A 20,520-nucleotide genomic window follows, 5' to 3' on the forward strand; every position below is an offset into this window, starting at 1 on the left:
TAACTGTAAACTACCTGTGTAAACTGCTAAAGGCCATTATTGTCATTGCTTAAAATATAGTAAAATTAATACTAAGATCATAACTTTTGTGTCTTCCTTCTCTGCAGGCTCCTACATTTCATCTATTTCCTATTCCTCCAGAATCATCTTTCTTTCTCTCGAAGCAACCTTTGCCTTTTAATGGCTACAGCCTCCATACCTGTTCCAGCCTTTACTAATCACCCAAATATTTCCAAAGCCTTATAGGCTACCTGTCTCTCTAGTCATTTATTCCTTAAATCAATCAGGCTTGTTCTCAACATAATAAACTTTCTAAAATACCTTGCTTTTACAATTTCTTTCTCATGAACTTTCAATTTCATTTCATTATTTCAGTATGAAAGTTAAAATTCTTTGGTATTAAATTAGTCACATTTCCAAGTAGAAGACAACAGGAATTATTGTTCTAGTTCACATTCCTGAATACTTACAAACACACTCACATCCACTTCAACCTAGTTAGTGGCTTCTAAAAAAAAAAAATCTCAAGACTTAAAGATAACTCCTCAGAATTCCTATTTCTAAAACAAAACAACAACAAAATACCAAGTTTATCAAAGCAATACTAAGATAATGGATTACCCTTACCAGTGCCTGGCTCACGTTTCCTCCAGTGGCTAGAGATTTGAAATGGCTGCTATTATAGACCAACTGAACTTCTGAGATCTCCACCATTTCCAATTCCTCTTGAGTCTGCCGATCAATCACATGCAACTTCTCTACACTGTCCAAGAGCACAATCGTGCGTGAGTTTATCCACTGTAATTCAAGCACACAACAACACAAAAGTGAGGCCCATCCCACACCATCACCCAGGGCAAAAAAGCTTGGCAACTCACTTAAATGACACTGACGACCTTATCCATTTAATTAATAACTTGATGACACCACAATCACAGCAAGAACTACTCGGTGACAACCCAGAGAACGACAGGTGCACAGCGTAGTATTGAGTTTTGATGGTGTTAAAATGACTCATAGTGTAAAAGAAGGCTAATTAAGAGCTCTAATAGACATTATGGGATATACTGTTTTTTATCAATGTTTTTGAAAGGTACATCGGCACAATGACTTAAGCAAAGTGACCAACTTTGCATTTCTAGTGGTTTTGACATTAATCAAACAAAAGGGCAAATGAAACCTCATAAACCTATCTGGTCAAAGAATGATTGTTACCATTTAAGTAATTCATATTTAAAAATACAAGCTATTTAAAATATATATTTCCTTCAAAACATACCTACAAATTATGGCAGAGTTCTTTGCTCTTTCTATTTCTCTATATATTCTGAATATTCTTTAATTAGTACTATTATAATATTAAAAGTAATAACAATAATAATGTTAAAATCTTCTGAAGGATACCATTTTGATAAATTTATTGGGTTATATATAAGATTTCTTATTTTCAAAATTTTTTTTTTTTTTTTTGCTGTACGCTGGCCTCTCACTGTTGCGGCCTCTCCCGTTGCGGAGCACAGGCTCCGGACGCGCAGGCTCAGAGGCCTTGGCTCACGGGCCCAGCCGCTCCGCGGCACGTGGGATCTTCCCGGACCAGGGCACGAACCCGTGTCCCCTACATCGACAGGCGGACTCTCAACCACTGCACCACGAGGGAAGCCCCAAAATATTTTTTTGAAAAATCTCAATCCCTTCCCAAGAAATAAATGAAGTCTTAAAATCTGCTCAATTAGAATTCTAAATTAACCAGAACAAAGTACTTCCCCTGTACTTTCTCTCTCTGGTATTCATTTTGGTTTATTTATATGAACTCTTCCCATGTTATCAGAAATTATTTGCATAATATCATATCAAAAACAATCAAGTTGAAAATGGATCAATTTTCTTTTAACTATGTTGAATATATACTTTAACACTGTGTTACACAGGAAGGGTTTGGTTTTCCAAAAATAAACTGTCCCTCAGGAAACAGAGTTTGACACTCAAATCATTTACAAAGAGCTTTTGTAAGGTGCTCTCTTGATTACTTTACTTTGAGAAACAAAGTATCATTTAGGAAAGACACATTATTCAGCCCTGTATAAACTTAGTGCTAGTTTTTAGATGTTTTCAAAGGTCACCTGGTTAAAAGAGAAAGAATGACAAAAAATGTTAGCAGGATTAGCAATTATTCTTGGGATTAGATCCTCACAATTTTAAGTGTTGACACACTGTAAACAAGCCTTTTAAAGGTAATTTACAAAGCAATGCAGTTAGGGGTCACATCGTGAATAAGCCACAGGACAAATGAAAAACACCAACTGTCCTACTATTAGGAGAATGGCTACCTGTGGTTGGGAAAATTTTTTCCAGGGACAAAATCATATGCAGCTTTTTAAAGTGCTGTATCTCAAACATCTTAAATGGAAGCAATGATGATGAATTCTAGAAAACTGTGTTAGATGATTTTCAACAAGGGGTTCTGGTGATGACAAAAACACTCACGTCTTATACGCGTGAGAAGAGGTTGAACAAAATTATTTCATGAAATGTGTATGAAAAAAAGTATTATTGCTAAATCAAGTCTCTACATGAGATTGAAAGGCAATGTGCAAATAAATTAATAAATCACCTATTATAAAAATTGATGCAAAAAGAAATAATCTCTTTTTTTAAAACCAAAAGTTGCTCAGGACTGAGATGCACAGTAGAGAGAGAACTCTGAAAAGTTTTTAGCCACAGATAAAGAATAGCTCCTGAACTCCTGAACCAATTAGGACATACTCAGAAGTACAAAACTGTGTTAACAAAGAAAGCCCGGCAATGATCCTGAAGAAATGATTCTGATCTCCCCTTTGAGCTAATCAGGACATAAGGCTAAAAGGCAATAAAAATAATGTGGCATCACACCAGCCTCAGACTTTATTCAGTACAAGCAGGATTTAACTTTTTTAAAAAATTTATTTATTTTTGGCTGCGTTGGGTCTTCGTTGCTGCACGCGGGCTTTCTCTAGTTGCAGCGAGTGGGGGCTACTCTTTATTGTGGTGCACGGGCTTCTCACTGCGGTGGCTTCTCTTGTTGCGGAGCACAGGCTCAGTAGTTGTGGCGTAGGGGCTTAGTCACTCCGCGGCATGTGGGATCTTCCTGGACCAGAGCTCAAACCCATGTACCCTGCATTGGCAGGCGGATTCTTAACCACTGCACCACAGGGAAGCTCAGGACTTCACTTGTGTCCACATTTTATATAATCCTAAAGGTCATGATTTATGACAGAAATCCTGGTAGCCTTAATACGACATGGACTCAAAACAATTACATAAAATGAACGGGGATATTTCATTTCAATAATACTCACAGTAAAGTTGATGAGGTCATAGTATAGGTGAAGATGCTTTTGCTTAGTAACATGTATTGCTCCAGATTCGTCTCTCTTAACCTGATGATGAAATAAAAACAACCTAAATATCAGCTATTGTTTGAGAGACGTTTTAAAGTCTCACCTAGTCAATCCACCAAGAAAATGATTTCCATCCAGAATATGCATAAAACAAAAATATTGATAATTAAAGAAACTATACAAATGAAAAAAATCATTCACATCATGATTTGTACCAAAATCCATAGTACACCTGGTCAGTGGTCTAGTTGTCAGTTTAGGCATACCTTGTTTTATTGCACTTCACTTTATTGTGCTTCCAGATATTGTGTGTTTTACAAACTGAAGGTTTGCGGCAACCCTGTGTCAATCAATCTATCAGCACCATTTTTCCAACAACATTTGCTCACTTCGTGTCTCTGTGCCACATTTTGGTAATTCTTGCAATACTTCAAACTTTTTCATTATTATTGTATTGTTATAGTAATCTGTGATCAGTGATCTTTGATGTTAATATTGTAACTGTTTTGGCATTTTTTAGCAATGAAGTATTTTTAAATTAAGGTATGTACATTGATTTTTTTAGAGATAATGCTATTGCACACTTAAAAGATTACAGTATAGTGTAAACATAAGTTTTATATGCACTTGGAAACCAAACAACTTATGTGACTCACTTTATTGCAATATTTGCTTTATTGCAGTGGTCTGAAACTGAACCCACAATATCCCTGGGGTATGTCTGTACAGGCAAATGCTGTATGTAATATTCACTCTGTCATAATTCAGAAAAACCTAACTGCATCACGTCAATGACTATTTAGCCAGAGTTAAAGCATAAAATGGGATTGGTGGCATAATGTAAAAAAGTAAAACAAAAGTTCATGAAAAGAAAAAAAACTGCTGCAGTGACAAGACTAGACTTCTTTGGGTGAAGTATGATACTATTATAGCTCAAACAGCCCAAAATTTCCCAAAAGAACCTCAAGTGTCAATATTTTACTTATATATGCATATATATACTCTCTATAATCTTCAATCATCCTTATAATTTGCTCTCTCCACTTATGCTCCAAGGTGACAGAGCACTGAAGAAGAACAACACACCACAATGACCTGCCTGAAATTCATGACGTTTAATTCAACCTGGGTTTTCTTGCATACTCTCCACAGTAGTCTTCTAGATGTCTTCCTTTCCCTTTAAGTCACAATTCCTCTTTGCCTTCTAGTCCCAACACTTGCAGTGTTGACCTCACCAGATATCTTAACAAACAACTGAGACCATTTAGCGTGAGCCCTTTGTGTACTCCCATCTTCACTTCCTAAGTCACCTCCCCTGTAAGAAAGAATGCTCTGGTAAAAAGGAGCGTAAGATCTACAGCTATGTGTTTAAGAGTAAGTTCCACTATTACAGCTGAGTCACCAAGAGTAAATCACTTATTCTTTCAGTTCCCTCATTTGTAAAATGAAAATAAGACAGCACCAAATTGTTCCATATCTTGCATATGTTGAAAGTGTTTTGTAAACAAAAAGGTCAATGCCAACATTAACTATTCTAAGATTGGCTAAAGTCCTTGCTAAACAAAATCACTTCACCTGTATATACTCTAAATCCTACTCCCTCCATTGCTGTTTAATATTACCCCTCCCCTGCTAACATACTCAGTCACTCCTTTCAAAGGAACTTTTTCCTCTTGCTATCAAACAGGTTTCTGACTTTTCCATCTTCAAAAAACAAAAGCAAAACACCTTCCCTTCATTAACTTCTTCCAGAAAGTTAACCATTCTTTTTCCTCTTGTAACCAAATGCTGTACTATGATTGTGTAAGTCTGTTCTTCTAGATACTCATTTCTTTAACAAGGCTCTATAATCTAGCTTCCACCTCAATTCCACTGATAATTAGTCCTCTGAAAAGTTTCTAAAGAACTACTTCTTGCATATCTGGTGACCTTATCTTCAGTCTTCTTCCTTGATCTCTCTTTGGCATTGGTATTACCCTGGAATTGATAATGTCCTGAAGCCTCTCCTTCTTCATCTTCTGTGATGCCATACTGGTCTATTTCCCCTCCTACCTCTAGATGCCTTTATAGGATCCTCCTTTCCTACTGTCTTTTCTATTTCCTTTCCCCTACATGAGTGTCCACCAAGGTTACGTATGCTTTCGCTTTTGATTTTCACAGCTTCAACTAACTTCTCTATTCTGGAATTCTCATTTTCACCCCAGACCTGGACTGCCTATCCTCCCAGAGGACATTCCCCAATACAACACTTGAGACTCTCACCTTCGCTTCCAACCCAACACATTAAATTCTTCCCTGACCCTAACTCATTGAATATTTCATGCTTCTAAAATGCAAAGCCAGAAATGCAATGTTTCGTTTATGTCCTTCGGTCCCCAGATCCACTAAGATGAGAAGCCTTGTCTTTCCTTCAAAATGCCATCCCTAGCTCTCACTGCAACCAACCATCCTTGTCTAAAGACCTCACACTTGCTTTATTACAAGAGCAAAACCTTTCTTTTCCCTCCAACTTCCTATAGTCTGTTCTTTTTACTATTTCTACAGTGATCTTCCTAAAATGTCACTTTAATCACATCACTTTAATTACCTAAGAACATGTGATGGCTCCCCATTACCAATCTAGGTCAATTATTATATAATCTAGATCAGAGGTTGGCAAACTTTTTCTGTAAAAGGCCATACAGTAAGTATTTTAGGTTCTACAGAGCATACAGTCTCTGTCACGACTACTCAACTCTGCCACAGTAGTGCAAAAGCAGCCATAAATAATACATAACCGAATGGGCATGACTGTATTCAATAAAACTTTACAAAAACAAGCAGCCAGCCAGACCTGGCCCATAGGCCATAGTCTGCCAACCCCTAATCAAGATCCATGCCGTATGTTCAACTTTATTCTCAACAATAAGTTTCTCCCTGTCATTAACTCTATAAATATTTATTAGGGACTTTCTACATACAAGCACTGTCCTAGTGGCTGGAATAGAGCAGTAGAGTTGGTTTTAGACTTACAGAGCTTTCAGTCTAGTGAGGAAAAAAAATATTAGATAAGTAATTTTAAAAATGCTGAATGTTGTCAAAAAAGGTCTTATCGGTGTCTATGAAGCAGGAAATGCTAACTGAGGTCAGGAGGTCAGGAAAGGCAATGCTAATCATGAGCCAGTATAATGTGGAAGAGAGCACACAGCTTTCCTGGCAGAGGTGTTGGCATATGTAAAGACACCGAGGCCAAAGACATGGAAGCAACCTAAATGTCCGTTGACAGAGGAATGGATAAAGAAAATGTGGTGTATAAATATATATGTATACACACACACACACACACACACACACACACACACACACACCAGAATACTATTCAGCCACAAAAAAGAATGAAATAATGCTATTTGCAGCAACATGGATGGACCTAGAGATTATTGTACTAAGTGAGTCAGAGAAAGACAAATACCATATGATATTGCTTATATGCGGAATCTAAAAAAATGATACAAATAAACTTATTTTCAATACAGAAACAGGCTCACAGACATAGAAAACAAACTTATGGTTACCAAAGGGGAAAGGAGGGGGAGGGATAAATTAGGAGTTTGAGATTAGCAGGTACAAACTACTCTATGTAAAATAAACAACAAGGTCCTACCACACAGCACAGGGAATTATATTCAGTATCTCATAATAATCTATAATGGAAAATAATCTGAAAAAGAATATATATGTGTGTGTATGTGTGTGTGTGTGTGTGTGTATATATATATATATATATATATATATATAAACCGAATCACTTTGCTGTACACCAAAAACTAACTCAACACTGTCAATCAACTACACTTCAATTAAAAAAAAAAAAAAAGACACTGAGGCCAGAGACTAGTCAGGAAGCTACTCCAGAGCCTAGGCTAGAGATGTCAGTGGGAAGCAGCAATGGGGGAGACAAAGAGGAAGTATATTCAGAGTCAATAGATGTGTGATAGAGTAGAAATAAAGGGAGAAGTGTAACTGAAAGGCAACTCCTAGATTTCTGGCTGGAGAAGCTAGGTGGATAGTGGTGTACTTGCTTCACTGAGCTAGGAAACCCAAGAAGAGATTCCACAGGCACATTCTTACCTCTATAACTTCAGTTCATCTTATTTTCCCCAATATGCATATTCACCCCTCCTACAGTATTTGCCTTTATTTGTTTTTTGGTTTTTTTATAAATTCATTTATTTATTTATTTTTGGCTGTGTTGGGTCTTCATTGCTGCACACAGGCTTTCTCTAGTTGCGGCGAGCTGGGGCTACTCTTCATTGCAGTGCGCGGGTTTCTCATTGCGGTGGCTTGTCTTTGTTCTGGAGCATGGGCTCTAGGTGCACGGGCTTCAGTAGTTGTAGCACGCAGGCTCAGTAGTTGTGGCTTGTAGGCTCTAGAGCAAAGACTCAGTAGTTGTGGCACAGGGGCTTAGTTGCTCTGCGGCACGTGGGATCTTCCTGGACCAGGGCTCGAACCCGTGTCCCCTGCATTGGTTGGCGGATTCTTAACCACTGCGTCACCAGGGAAGTCCCTAGTATCTGCCTTATATCCTTCATAAAGTCTTCCACAGCCTCTTTAGTCTATACAAATCTCTTCATACTCTGAACTTATATCAATTTTTAAATTCTCATCACATACTTGAATCCTTAAACTGTTCTCACTAGTAGTAATGAACATACTGGTTTTGCCTTTCAAAACATATCTTAACCTATGTGAAAGAAGGAGTTAAATTTTATACTTCTTTCAATTGCCTTGTGTCCATTACAGTGTAGATAACATAGTATGTGCTCAATGATAACTTGATGTCTAATAAATACACTATATGTAGATAGGTAAGCCATTAATACAGACCTATGTACATCTATATATTTATACATACACATAAACCATCAATTATTTATTAGTCAAAGGAGATGGAACTGAGAAATATACCATGAAGAGGCATGGAGCTGAGGGTGATCATCTGTTTTCCATGTTAACCACTAAAGCCTCCAATAAACATTAAATAGGTCACTCTCTCTCCAAAGAATTATGATAGCATATTTCTTTGACACAATATTAAATTACTGGTGAATTAAAAAAATAATCTTATGATAAAGGACTTTACCACAGATCTAGCATCATATTAGGACTTACCAGTAGAAAATGAACAACATCTCCTCTGCAGAAGGCAAGCATGGGATTCACATAATTATGCACTGCCACGAAGTGCCAGGCCAGCAATGGAACACTGGAAGGATCCATCTAAGTGAGGAGAAGGGGAAAAAAAGTCATCACTGTTAACACACAGAAAAACAAAGGGAAAACTCTGGTTTACAACAGCATCTGACTGGTGTTCCTTGATAAAACTTCTCCTAATTTCTTATTAAAATTCCTAAAGGAGGGACTTCCCATGGTGGCGCAGTGGTTAAGAATCCGCCTGCCAATGCAGGGGACACTGGTTCAAGCCCTGGTCCAGGAAAATCCCACATGCCGCAGAGCAACTAAGCCTGTGCGCCACAACTACTGAGCCTGTGCTCTAGAGCCCACGAGCCACAACTACTGAAGCCCATGTGCCACAACTACTGAAGCCCGCGCGTCTATAGAGCCCATGCCCCGCAACAAGAGAAGCCACCGCAACGAGAAGCACATGCACCGCAATGAAGGGTAGCCCCCGCTCACCGCAACTAGAGAAAAGCCGGCACGCAGCAACAAAGACCCAATGCAGCCAATCAATCAATCAATCAACCAATTCCAAAGGAGCAGAGACTGACTGGGAAGTGTCATGAGGGAACTTTCTGTGTGGATGGTAATGTTCCACATCTTGACAGAGGTTTGGATTACAAAAGTACATACATCTTGTCAAAGTTCAGCAAATGTACACTCAAGATCTGTACATTTGTTGTATGTAAATTGTTACACCAAAGGAAAAACTTCAACAAATACTGAAATGTACTTAATCATAAGCATGTTGATTATTTAGGAAAAAAGAGTACTAATTTCTGTAATTTACTTGGAAATACATTTTAAAAAAACATAATTTGATGGGTGCACAAACAGGTATATAATAAAATACAATAAAATGCTAATGGTAGAGTTTTACAATGGTAAGTATATAGATGTTCAATGTAAAATTCTTTCAACTTCTCTATTTGTTTGAAAATGTTCATAATAAAATGCTGGGAAAAAACACCAATAAAAACATACAAAAAGATGTAAACACATACTACCATGATAAATCTCAATTAGCCAATGAAGCTCACCTAAGAACTGTTAATGGCAATATAAGCCAGCTTTGCCAGCTGAAAGGGCAGACCTGCTTCCCCTGGGGTCCAAAGATACACCGAGTACCAACAAGAAAACAGAAGAGTGAGCTCCCTCATTACAGCGGCTACTTTCTGAACCAGTCTTCGTTCTGCATCATCATTCTCCTTCCCATCCCATCCCATCAATGCCTCTCCTCATATACACACAGGAAGAAAACAACTCTTTGAAAACAACCAATCAGGAAAAAGAAAAGGGAAATTGAGGTGTGCGTAATACGTTCTGAGTATCATCATCCTCCAAAGTAAAATATCAGAGGCAGAAGAAGCCAAGGAAAGAGTATGCAGCAGCAATTCATGCTGGGTATTACGGTGGGGTGTTCTCTATCAGCAGTTCATTATCAAAGCAGCAGCTGTTCATGAGAGAAAAACTTAACAGAATAAAGGTAGAAAAGCACAGATCTTGTGATCCCCAGGTTACTGCTGTAGTCACCAGCTTATGCTGCTTTGGTCACATCAAGGTAATCAGACAGTGACCTTTGCAGCACTGATTTCCATTCTACCTAGTTTTCTGACAACCTCACAGAATGTGCCACTTGCAAGTCATTCTCCCCAATCTCCTGACATAGTCTTTTTACCAATAAGACGGAGAGGCTTACTTACCCGTCCATAAGGAAAAGTCATCCACACTTTCAAGGATGGCTTCAATCCAATGACCAGTATCTTTAGGGGAAAAAATACATTTTAATATTTACCCTGCAATTTTCAAATTTTGGGTATTCAAAGCCTCTAAAGTTATGAGCTTCATCTTCTAAATATACCTACCTTTGTTAAGGATGCCATGGCCAGTAAGGAAAACTGTGTGATGGGATGATCTTTCAACTCGGGCTTAGAATGGAGAGGCTCAATACAGCAAACTTCACCCTTGGAACCACTGAACAGGCATCTAGATTCACATGTCCTCACTCCCATCACTCTCCTGAAAATGTAACCAAAAAATGTCAGATCAACTTAGCAATGCTCCAAGGCGCTATAGCCCTAGCGTGGCCTACTACAAAAGCCTCCTAACAATCCAACAATTGTTACTCCTGCCCCCAACAATCCAAACTCCACATGACATCGGCATGTCATTTTTAATGTGTGGGTCAGATTTATCACCCTTCTCCTAAAAAATCTCCAATGGCTTGCCACTGTACATAAAATAAAATCCACTCTTCACCATGTTTAAAAGGTCCTATATGATCTGGCTCCTGCCTTCACTCCTCTCCCACTACTGTTGCTCCTGACAAACGCATGCTCCAGCCACACCTGCTTTCTCTCCACTGCTCCAGCATGCCATGCTGTGCCCACCTCAAAGGCTCTGTGCTTGAATGTCCCTCTGCCTGGAACACTTCTCCTAGATCTTTCCACTTGTTGACCAGATTGTCATTCAGGTCTTTGCTCAAATGTCACCTTCGGAGAGAAGCCTTACTAAATTATACTCAAATGCACTCCAGCACACTGACCTGTTTTTTTTTTTTCACAGTACTCATAACTATCTACAGTTATTTCATTTATGCATTGGTTTATTGTGCCTCCCTACCCCCGACCCAACTAGAATGTAAGTTCTATTGGAGTAGCAACCTTGCCTGGTTCATAGCTGTAACTCTGGTGTCTAGAACAATGCCTACACATAGGAGTTGCTCAATAAACATTAGCTAAATAAATCAATAGTATTTTTTAAGCAATTACTTTGGGCTCAACATTGTTAGAAGGTACGAGAAATACAAGAAACATAGTCCTTACTTTGAAGAACTTATGGAAATATAATACACATTGAATTTTTTGTTCTACTTTTTTTTAAACTCAGATTTGTAAATGTTCTTCCATGTATCTAAATAGCCTTCCCTTTTATTTAAAGAGTAAACAGGGCAATGCCAAGGCAATAAAAACCTTTCTACACCTGGCCATTATGGTTACAATCAACTGGGCCTGGGGCCTAAACGGAAATTAGTGAGATACTCCAGAATAATGGTTCCCAAGATTGACAGAGCTTATGAACACTCTGGGGAGTAGGAGTCTAGAATCCCATCTCAGACCTACTGCAATAGAACTGGGGCGGGGGCCCAGCCTGGTGCTCTGTATGTTCTAAAAGCGCCCCCAGGTTAAGTGTAATACACAGCCACAAGCTATTTCCAATCACATGGGTTTTCCAGACCTCTTCATATTCAACTTCAAGTCATTAAACTGGAGCTAATCTTTTCATTTGTCTACAAATGTCCATTAGTCTCTTACTTAAATGTCAATTCAAAAACAGAGCCTCCGCTGTCGTTGCAAACTGCAAGAGTTGGATCATCTGTAAACTAAACAGAGAAGGAATTTATTTTCTTATACATTTTCAGACAACTAATCAAGTATTAAAAAGGTAAGGGAAAAAATTATAAAATCTAAGACAAACACATTTAATAGCATTTGAAATCACCTAAACTATATCTACCTCAGTACTCTAAACATACAAACTTACCCATATTTGGAATAAAAATGGCTCAATATCTTTTAAAAAATGAGGCTTTAAAAAAAGCAAAAACCACCTTTCATCAGGATAAAAGAAAAATACAGGGGGCTTCCCTGGTGGCGCAGTGGTTGGGAGTCCGCCTGCCGATGCAGGGGACGCGGGTTCGTGCCCCGGTCCGGGAGGATCCCACATGCCGCGGAGCGGCTGGGCCTGTGAGCCATGGCCGCTGAGCCTGCGCGTCCGGAGCCTGGGCTCCACAACAGGAGAGGCCGCAACAGTGAGAGGCCCGCGTACCGCAAAAAAAAAAAAAAAAAAGAAAAAAAAAAAGAAAAATACAAACTATGACTCATAAAAGTCCTAAAGTTCTCTACTTAGGTTCTTACATTAATTTTTTCTAACTTTCTATTAAGCTAAATAGGATACTCTGGATACATTTGCAGTTGCCTAGCTTTCAAGAATAAAGACACAGTGAAAGATATTTTGTATCTTTGGGAAATAAACTTATTGGAATATGTTTTCCAATAACTGAAGAGTTAATCCACTACATGTAAAAGTTTAACTTTTTATGTAACTCTTCCTAAAACGTGCTGCCCCCTCAATCTTCTTCGACAGAGTATACCTTCAGTTATTATCATCTACCCTGGAAAACTCAAATAATAAATAATGTTCAGAATGACAGATGGTCCTAAGGGCTTATGCGGTATGGTAGATATGAGTGTTGTAAGATACAAAATTGAATAACTTAATTTGTATCACTTACAGTGACTAGTCTCCCTAACCACAGAGGTTTGTAAAACCATCCTAAATCTCACGCCTTTGTGCTCTTCAGGGATGGCTGAGGTACAGGAGGCTACTATGAAATTATTCTTCCTCAACCCCACACACGGGTAAAGAAGTCCTACACCTTTGTTCTCAAGGCCTAGCTGAGTAGTTGCCAAAGTGGAGTGTAGGGAAAATAACAGCACTCATGATTTTATTTATTAATTTTCTACTTCTTGTGTATGTGTTTTATAATGTACTTATAGTACACTAATATATTTAAATAATTTTTAAATAAATATTTTTATTTATATATATATATATATATATATACACATACACACACACACACACACATATGTATATATACATGAATTAAAGCCCAAACTGTTATTGATGGGATGTGTAGGGTTAAGTCTGGAGAACGAGTAAGAGGTTTGAAGCACAAGTAGCCGTTGTCAATGGAAGACCTCAGAAGTAAAGTCAGTGTCTGCACTTATCACCATTCCCAAGAAACACAACGTCCACTACTAGTCTGCTTTTAACGTCAGCTGCATTCTTCTGCCTTTTTCTCTCTGCCTTTATCTCTTGTTTCCTATTGCTTCTCCCAAAGATTTTGCATTTTTCTGCAAATGGACTAGACTTTTATAAACAACCAACCAAACATTTATTGAGCACTGTTTATTGTAATGTGCTACTACATATAACACACAAAAATTAAAGAGAAATAGATCCTGGTTTCAAAGATCTCAATCTATTAAAGGAGATAAGACATAACACAAACAACTACAACATACTAGAGGTTGGTTCATGCCATATGAAAAGAGGTCAAGATAAACTGCCATGATGTTCAGAAAGAGGAGGAATTCTCTCTACTTTTACTTGTCTTGGTTGTTTTCATTGTAACTAAATGCTTCAATGCTGCTTTGTCACAAAAGACTTTTATGTAACTAACCGAGATGCAGACACATAGACTCCAGATGCTACCAGACTTTAAAAAGAATGTGTATGGATAAGAGAGGTCTGCACAGCTAAGTAACCAAATGTGTACATGGTTAAAATCCAGAAGATCTGATTTTAGACTTCCTTAGTTATAGTCCTGTACATTTTATACTTCTGAACATGGGCTTGACAGCATACAAAAACCAAGGTTCGCATTGCATTTATAAATGAAATCTGTTACCTAAGTTGGTTTATTATTTTCAGGCATGTAAGGAGAAAGCCAAGATTCAAATCTTGATGCTTTTCCTTTGGAGGCCTGAAAGAAAATAAACCAACAGATTTGTTTCTAAACATAACGCAAAGCTTGGTTCTTTCACAATTGGTGCCTTGAACTTCAGGTAATTCCCAACAAAGTGTGACAGAGCACACCGCCTCAGCAATAAAATCCTGGCGGACTAAACAAAGTAAAAAGACCTTTTAAAATCTGCACATGGGTTTTCAGTAGGGTACTGCCTGTCTTTGCTGCCAGGCTTTCGTCCAGGATCACATCAATTTACTCTCTTTCCTGCTATATCTACTAGACTTCAATACAACTTATAGCTGAATGTTACCATGCCAGCCCATCTCTGGTTTTAACTTGGGAAAACATCTTGTTGGGCCAGTCAAATAAAAGACAGTTCACTCTCAAGGATTCTGTTTATAAAGAAATCTACTTAAAAATGGATACAAAGGCATAATAATAAAGATTATTAGAAAAAGAAAATAAGGACTTTACCTTAATATGCAATATTGCTGTTCCTGGAGGATGAGCATCTGTTATTGATCTTAGAAGTTTTCCACTGGCCAAATCCCACATAGTGATCTATAAGACAACTAAATGCTTTAAAAACAAATTTATTGCTCTTTTTTGGACTTAAGTATCCTGGCTTTTGGCTGAAATAATCTATTCCTGGTCTATAAACATTGCAGACAAAGAACTATAAAGTTAAAACATAACTAAAGGTTGCAGATCCACTAAAGCATGGGGCCTTTATTTCATCTTCATCCTCCCCTCATCCTGCCCAACCTACTTTTCCCTTCAGATTTTAAATCTTGTTGTTTTACTGAGAGGTAAAAGAAATTTCTTTAATGAGTCAATCTCTTTAGCACTGGTAAAAATTATAGAAAGGCTTACTGCCAAACCAATTAATATGTCAGAAGAAGAGAAGAAACAAAATTTACTGCCAGTTTCAGAAGAAAAAGAAATACCAAAATAGTTATCTAGGAACACAGTAATAAGAATACTCAAAGCAGAATATAGTGTACTTAAAAATCAACAACAATTATCCTCACTACAGTAAGAAAGTAAATTTTGTATAACAGCCTGGTTGGTTTATAAAACCTATGTACTTACATGGACATATGAATTAAGATATTAAAAATCACAGACTCTGCCTCAGTCAATATTTAAAAATTTGGACAAAAGTCAGACTAAGCAAACTCAGGTTAGCTCTACAGACATGTCACTTTATAACACGTTTTAGTCTTCGAGATACTGATTTAGAGATAATACATTTTTTAAAATTGATTTTACATTGTCTTATGGGTAAAATAGAGTTCCTATTTACCTGTCCTTTAGCAAAGCCACAGAGAAGTCGTGAGCAGTCATTGTTGATACTGAGGGCAGAGATGGCTCCATATTGACCTCCAACACTAGTGCTACCCAGACAGAGTCGCAAAGCTTGATTCTGATCTAAAGAAAGCAATTGATAAAATTAAGTGAAAGAAATGAAGGTGTGAATAAATATATACTTAGTATAGGCTTGTTTTCAAACACTTTGAGGTAGCAAGTATCAAAAGAATCAAACGATGAAGTTACATTCATCTTAAAATATATTTATTGAGCATCTACTAGACACTGGGCATTGAATTAGACACTAAGAAAGCAGAAATAAACAATAACTACAAGGAAGCATAATCCAAAACTTGCTAATAAGTTAAAAAAATCCTTCGAAAGCTCTTTGAACAAACTAACTTTCATTCTAGAATTGTATTTCTTGCTATTTTTAGGATGCAAGGTTACATGAAATACCATCTTTTAAAGTAGCTTTAAAACTTCAAAAATCAAAATTTATTAATTTAGAGTTGGCTGAAATTTACATTATATTATCCATGAAGAAAAGGTTTACCAGGCAAATGAACAATATAAATAAAATCACAGGGTATGTTTAAACTGCTTAAGAAAATTCTTTTCAAGCATCAACATTTGATATGCTAAAAGCAAATAATTCAAATCTCTACTAGATTAAGTTACTTAAGGGCAATGATTTTGCCTGAAATCACCTCTGATTTCTCCAGGAGGCACTCAGATATTATTAAACCTTATTATCTAATAATTAAATTCCTCTAGAATTCTCCTAGGCAATGCTTATTTTATATTATATAGAGTTCATTATTGTACCCACTTGAAAACAATGAAATAAAAAATTTAAACATAAGAAGGCATGCCTACAAAATTTAACTGTTTAAGGGGGAAAAAAACTACCATACTTGCACAATCAGGAGGTCTCTTAACTCCCCCCAGCAATTCTTTGTGCTTCCCTTCACTATCTTATGTGCTAATTTTTGGAGGTAAATACATCTTACTCTCACTCTTAGACTATGACCTCCCTAAAGGCTGAGATCATGAGTGAATTAACATCCCCAGAATACCTAGCCTGCTGCCTTGCACACAGAAGCCAACTGACAATCATCTGAATAGCTGCCACATTTGCAAATCTTCCTCCTATAAAGGTAAATCTAGTTATCAGAAAGAGCCTAAAGACATTCATTCTCAAATGTAGGGAATAATACTAGGTAAGTCCTTTTGCCCATCCAAAGTGACTACTGTAAGAATATTTTTCTGTGTTCATAAGCAGGCTCAAATAGCAATCCCCACCTCCCCAGGAGTTCTGACACAATTAATGGCTGTATTCTATCTAGCACATAGGAAATATTTGATGTTTTCTGAAATCATTTTAGATCTTAGCCTTCCAAGATGAGTATCAGAAAAGGAATAAAATTCATAACTATACAAGGTCTGATGTATTTTAAAAGTCCTATGTTTACTCAAATCTAAAATGATTAAAATTACAGATTTTTTCCCTTACATACACTTTCCTCCCTCCTCCAGTTTAATCCAAGTTATTAAAATTTCCTTTTCCTGACTCTAAAAATGACATCACATTTTATTTTGCTTTATTAAATTGCATGCATAAAATAGTGTTTTCCATGATTCTTATTTTGTCAGACCCACCTTTACAGTTAGTGGATTATCCATATACCTTATTCTGCAAATTTTCAAGATTCAGTGGGTGGGCAACAATTTTCTATATATGCTACCACTTTGGGTCATGCGAGTAGTCCAACGACTGGGCTGAAAGTACGAGGACAAAGACAGAAATTCCACACCAGCCTCAAAAAGAAGTCCCTTTAGCCCGGGCTACCTGCCTTCTAGGAGAGTAGTGTTTGGATAGCATCCTGCTGAGATCCTTTGTAATCCCGGTTTTGAGATCCAAACTCTATACAGCTCTGATCCACCAATACTTAAAGACACTAACTAATGCTTCCTACTTTACCTAAGTTCATACTTTAAATTGGACTATTTGGGCTTCTCCGGTGGCACAGTGGTTAAGAATCCGCCTGCCAATGCAGGGGACACAGGTTCGAGCCCTGGTGCGGGAAGATCCCACATGCCGCAGAGCAACTAAGCCTGTGCACCACAGCTACTGAGCCTGCACTCTAGAGCCCGCAAGCCACAACTACTGAGCCCACGTGCCACAACTACTGAAGCCCGCATGCCTAGAGCCTGTGTTCCGCAACAAGAGAAGCCACCGCCATGAGAAGCCCATGCACCGCAATGAAGAGTAGCCCCCCCGCTCACCCCAAATAGAGAAAGCCTGCATGCAGCAACGAAGACCCAATGCAGCCATAAATAAATAAATGTATTTTTAAAATTATACTATTTAAGTACTCTCATAACTCAGGGAAAGTAAGCACAGGAGAATTAAGGAGTATGACAAAATAGAGAATAAGGGTACCATTAAGAAAAAGGAAATAGAGGAAAAAAGAGGAAAGGAAAAAGACACATCTAACTTCTACATTAAAAACCCAAACCTGACTCTGCTTTCCTGACTGTGGGTCCTGTGTACTAAAAAACTAGCTAAGACAAGGACCAAATTATCAGCCTTGGTCACTCCTGAAATATGTATTAAATTTACATCCCACAGGACTATGTTAACGAAAACATTGTCAATTTTTGTCCTTAACTTTTACAATGTATTCATTATATTTATAATGTCTCTTTATAAGGTAGAGTGGCTGTGAGGTAATAGTACCTAAAATGTAACATAATTTAACTCCACAAAGATACTTATCAATTCTTATTGCTGTCATTATACATTCTATATTTATGGTGCCATATTAACAAACTTGCTATACAATTTAGACTAAAATCAGAAAAGGTAGAATTTCTGTGGAAAGAAGAAAGCAGAGTCTTATTGAAGAGGTTTCTTCTACTAGAAGAACATTCTGTAGTCCAGATTTTTCTAGACAATTCTGGGGAAAGGTATTTCATGAAGACAAACTTAAAACCTCTTCCAAAAACTTAATTTCTAAAGCTACATGGAAAGAACAAAAGGACCTGGACAGAAGCAAGAAAGGTGAAAATCAGAGCTCTCCACATTCTCCTCCTCCAATGGGGCTCTTGATCTGGGCAAGAAATATGAAATGAGACTATCATTTTTCCTATAAACTTCAGAGTTGGCATAGAGCTTAAATTTTGTAAATGCCTATGAAAAATATGAAAACTATCCAATGGCACACACGCAAAGAATTTTTTTAAGTTTTTTTTTTTTTTTTTGGCCGAGTTGGGTCTTAGTTTCGGCATGCAGGATCTTCGTTGAGGCATGCGGGCTCTTCCTTGTGGTGCATAGGCGTCTCTCTAGTTGTGGCGTTCGGGTTTTCTCTTTTCTAGTTGTGGCACACAGCCTCCAGGGCTCATGGGCTCTGTTGTGTGCGGCACGCGGGCTCTAGTTGAGGCGCTCGAGCTCAGTAGTTGTGGCATGCGGGTTTAGTTGCCCTGCAGCATGTGGGATCTTAGTTCCCTGACCAGGGATTGAACCTGCGTCCCCTGCATTGTAAGGTGGATTCTTTACCACTGGCCCACCAAGAAAGTCCTACGGAGAATTATTATTAATGATAATAAATAGCTTACCAATTAATTAAGAGAACTCGAAGCCCAGATACCACAAAAAGCACATCCATTTGGTAGTGCAATGAATTGTATCTATTTCTTTATCAGTATACCTTTTGCAGTACACTTTACTTAGGGTAGATCTCAGCATATTCTAGGCTTAAGAGTAATGTGCTAAGTAGCAGAGAAAAGCCATAAATAACATATAAAGTCTATAATAGCCATAAAATCTAAATTTGTACATACTTCAAGAATTTCTGCTCTCCGTATACCAAAATTAATCTAATCCTCTATTTATTCACCCCTAATTTGTTTTAACTACATCCCAAAAACCATCAGAGAAGGAAACACCTAGATCCTAGAAGGAATCAAAATCTAATTATGTGTGTAGAGCTCTACTTTTATTGCCAGTATTCACCATTCTTCAATACTACTCCTTTGTGCATTATTAAAATATTCTCTAAGACCAAAGGAGAAGAAAAGAGTTATTAGGAAACATTTTTCATCAATGATCGTAAAACAGCAGAAGCACTTTACCTGACCGCCATCTAACAAACACACAGAATTAAAGTTCTCCATTCTCTCTATAAAACTTACTGACTAAAGCCCACGATACACTGACTCCCCACAGCTAACTGGCTATTTTCTAGAACTCAAATGCTTACGAAAAGTCAGTTGTGTTCATTTCCAAACCTGTTCATGCCACTGGAATACTACTGTACTTTAAAAATGTAATTAAACAATATTGTCAACTGATGAAATACAGTGGAAAAGAAAGAGCTGTTGTTTCTATGAAAGTTAAATGAATGTTTTAGAAAAACTTGGTAAAGATGAGTTGCTTTAAATTAACTATCATGAAGTAACGTATGGACAAGACAACTGCAGGAAACTGAAAAGAAGTTTTATGAAAATCTAAAATTTTGCACACCTCGACTGATTCACAGGTGCCTAAGCTTTTACCTCTTTTTTTAATTAAAAGTACAAATTTTGCATGACCCATCACTGATGCAGCTTATGCCAAAAAAGATGCTGCAGACGTCCAACTGGCAGATACAAACTCAAAGAAACAGTTTTGGTCTACGCCAAAAGATTAAGAACAATATTCACTAATTTATTTTCATTTAAAATAAAACATTAAAGGTATGCATATATTTATAATTTTTAACAATTCCCTACTTTAACTAATTTCAAAACTTTTCAATAAGCATTTCATAAGAGGACATCGACTGTAACATTTTTCAACATTAAAAAGGTCAAAAGAAAAAGAGTCACTCATGCAAACCAAAATTACTATACCTTTTCCTTTGAATCCATGGAGAAAAGATCAAAAAAAAGAGAAAAGCAAGAAATCAGTTCAAAAGTTCAGAGAAAAGACAGGTAAAATTTCAAGAGTTTAAGTGATAAACTTTAGTTATCTGTGGGAATGATACTAAATGTGATTAAATGATACGTCTAGCATTTATATTTAGGTATTGGTAT

General features: G+C 37.3%; 1 protein-coding gene across 2 annotated transcripts in view; it reads right to left on the reverse strand.

Annotated features, from left to right (window-relative positions):
* Positions 1-20,520, reverse strand: part of VPS8 (VPS8 subunit of CORVET complex) — a 298,981-nt gene that overhangs the window by 244,198 nt on the left and 34,263 nt on the right. Inside the window, exons 8-16 of one of the 2 annotated variants that reach the window (XM_027109805.1) lie at positions 20,338-20,343; positions 15,437-15,561; positions 14,605-14,691; positions 11,909-11,976; positions 10,460-10,613; positions 10,298-10,357; positions 8,529-8,636; positions 3,336-3,416; positions 628-798 (exon numbers count right to left, since the gene is read on the reverse strand). In XM_027109805.1, coding sequence (XP_026965606.1) covers positions 628-798; positions 3,336-3,416; positions 8,529-8,636; positions 10,298-10,357; positions 10,460-10,613; positions 11,909-11,976; positions 14,605-14,691; positions 15,437-15,561; positions 20,338-20,343 — 860 coding nt within the window. The remainder of the gene's footprint in view (positions 1-627; positions 799-3,335; positions 3,417-8,528; positions 8,637-10,297; positions 10,358-10,459; positions 10,614-11,908; positions 11,977-14,604; positions 14,692-15,436; positions 15,562-20,337; positions 20,344-20,520) is intronic. The other variant, XM_027109813.1, reaches the window with a different exon arrangement.

The sequence above is a fragment of the Aethalodelphis obliquidens genome, unplaced genomic scaffold (genome assembly GCF_003676395.1).
Source record: "Aethalodelphis obliquidens isolate GAN/ISIS:26980383/991018 unplaced genomic scaffold, ASM367639v1 scaffold1, whole genome shotgun sequence".
NCBI classification, from domain to species: domain Eukaryota; kingdom Metazoa; phylum Chordata; class Mammalia; order Artiodactyla; family Delphinidae; genus Aethalodelphis; species Aethalodelphis obliquidens.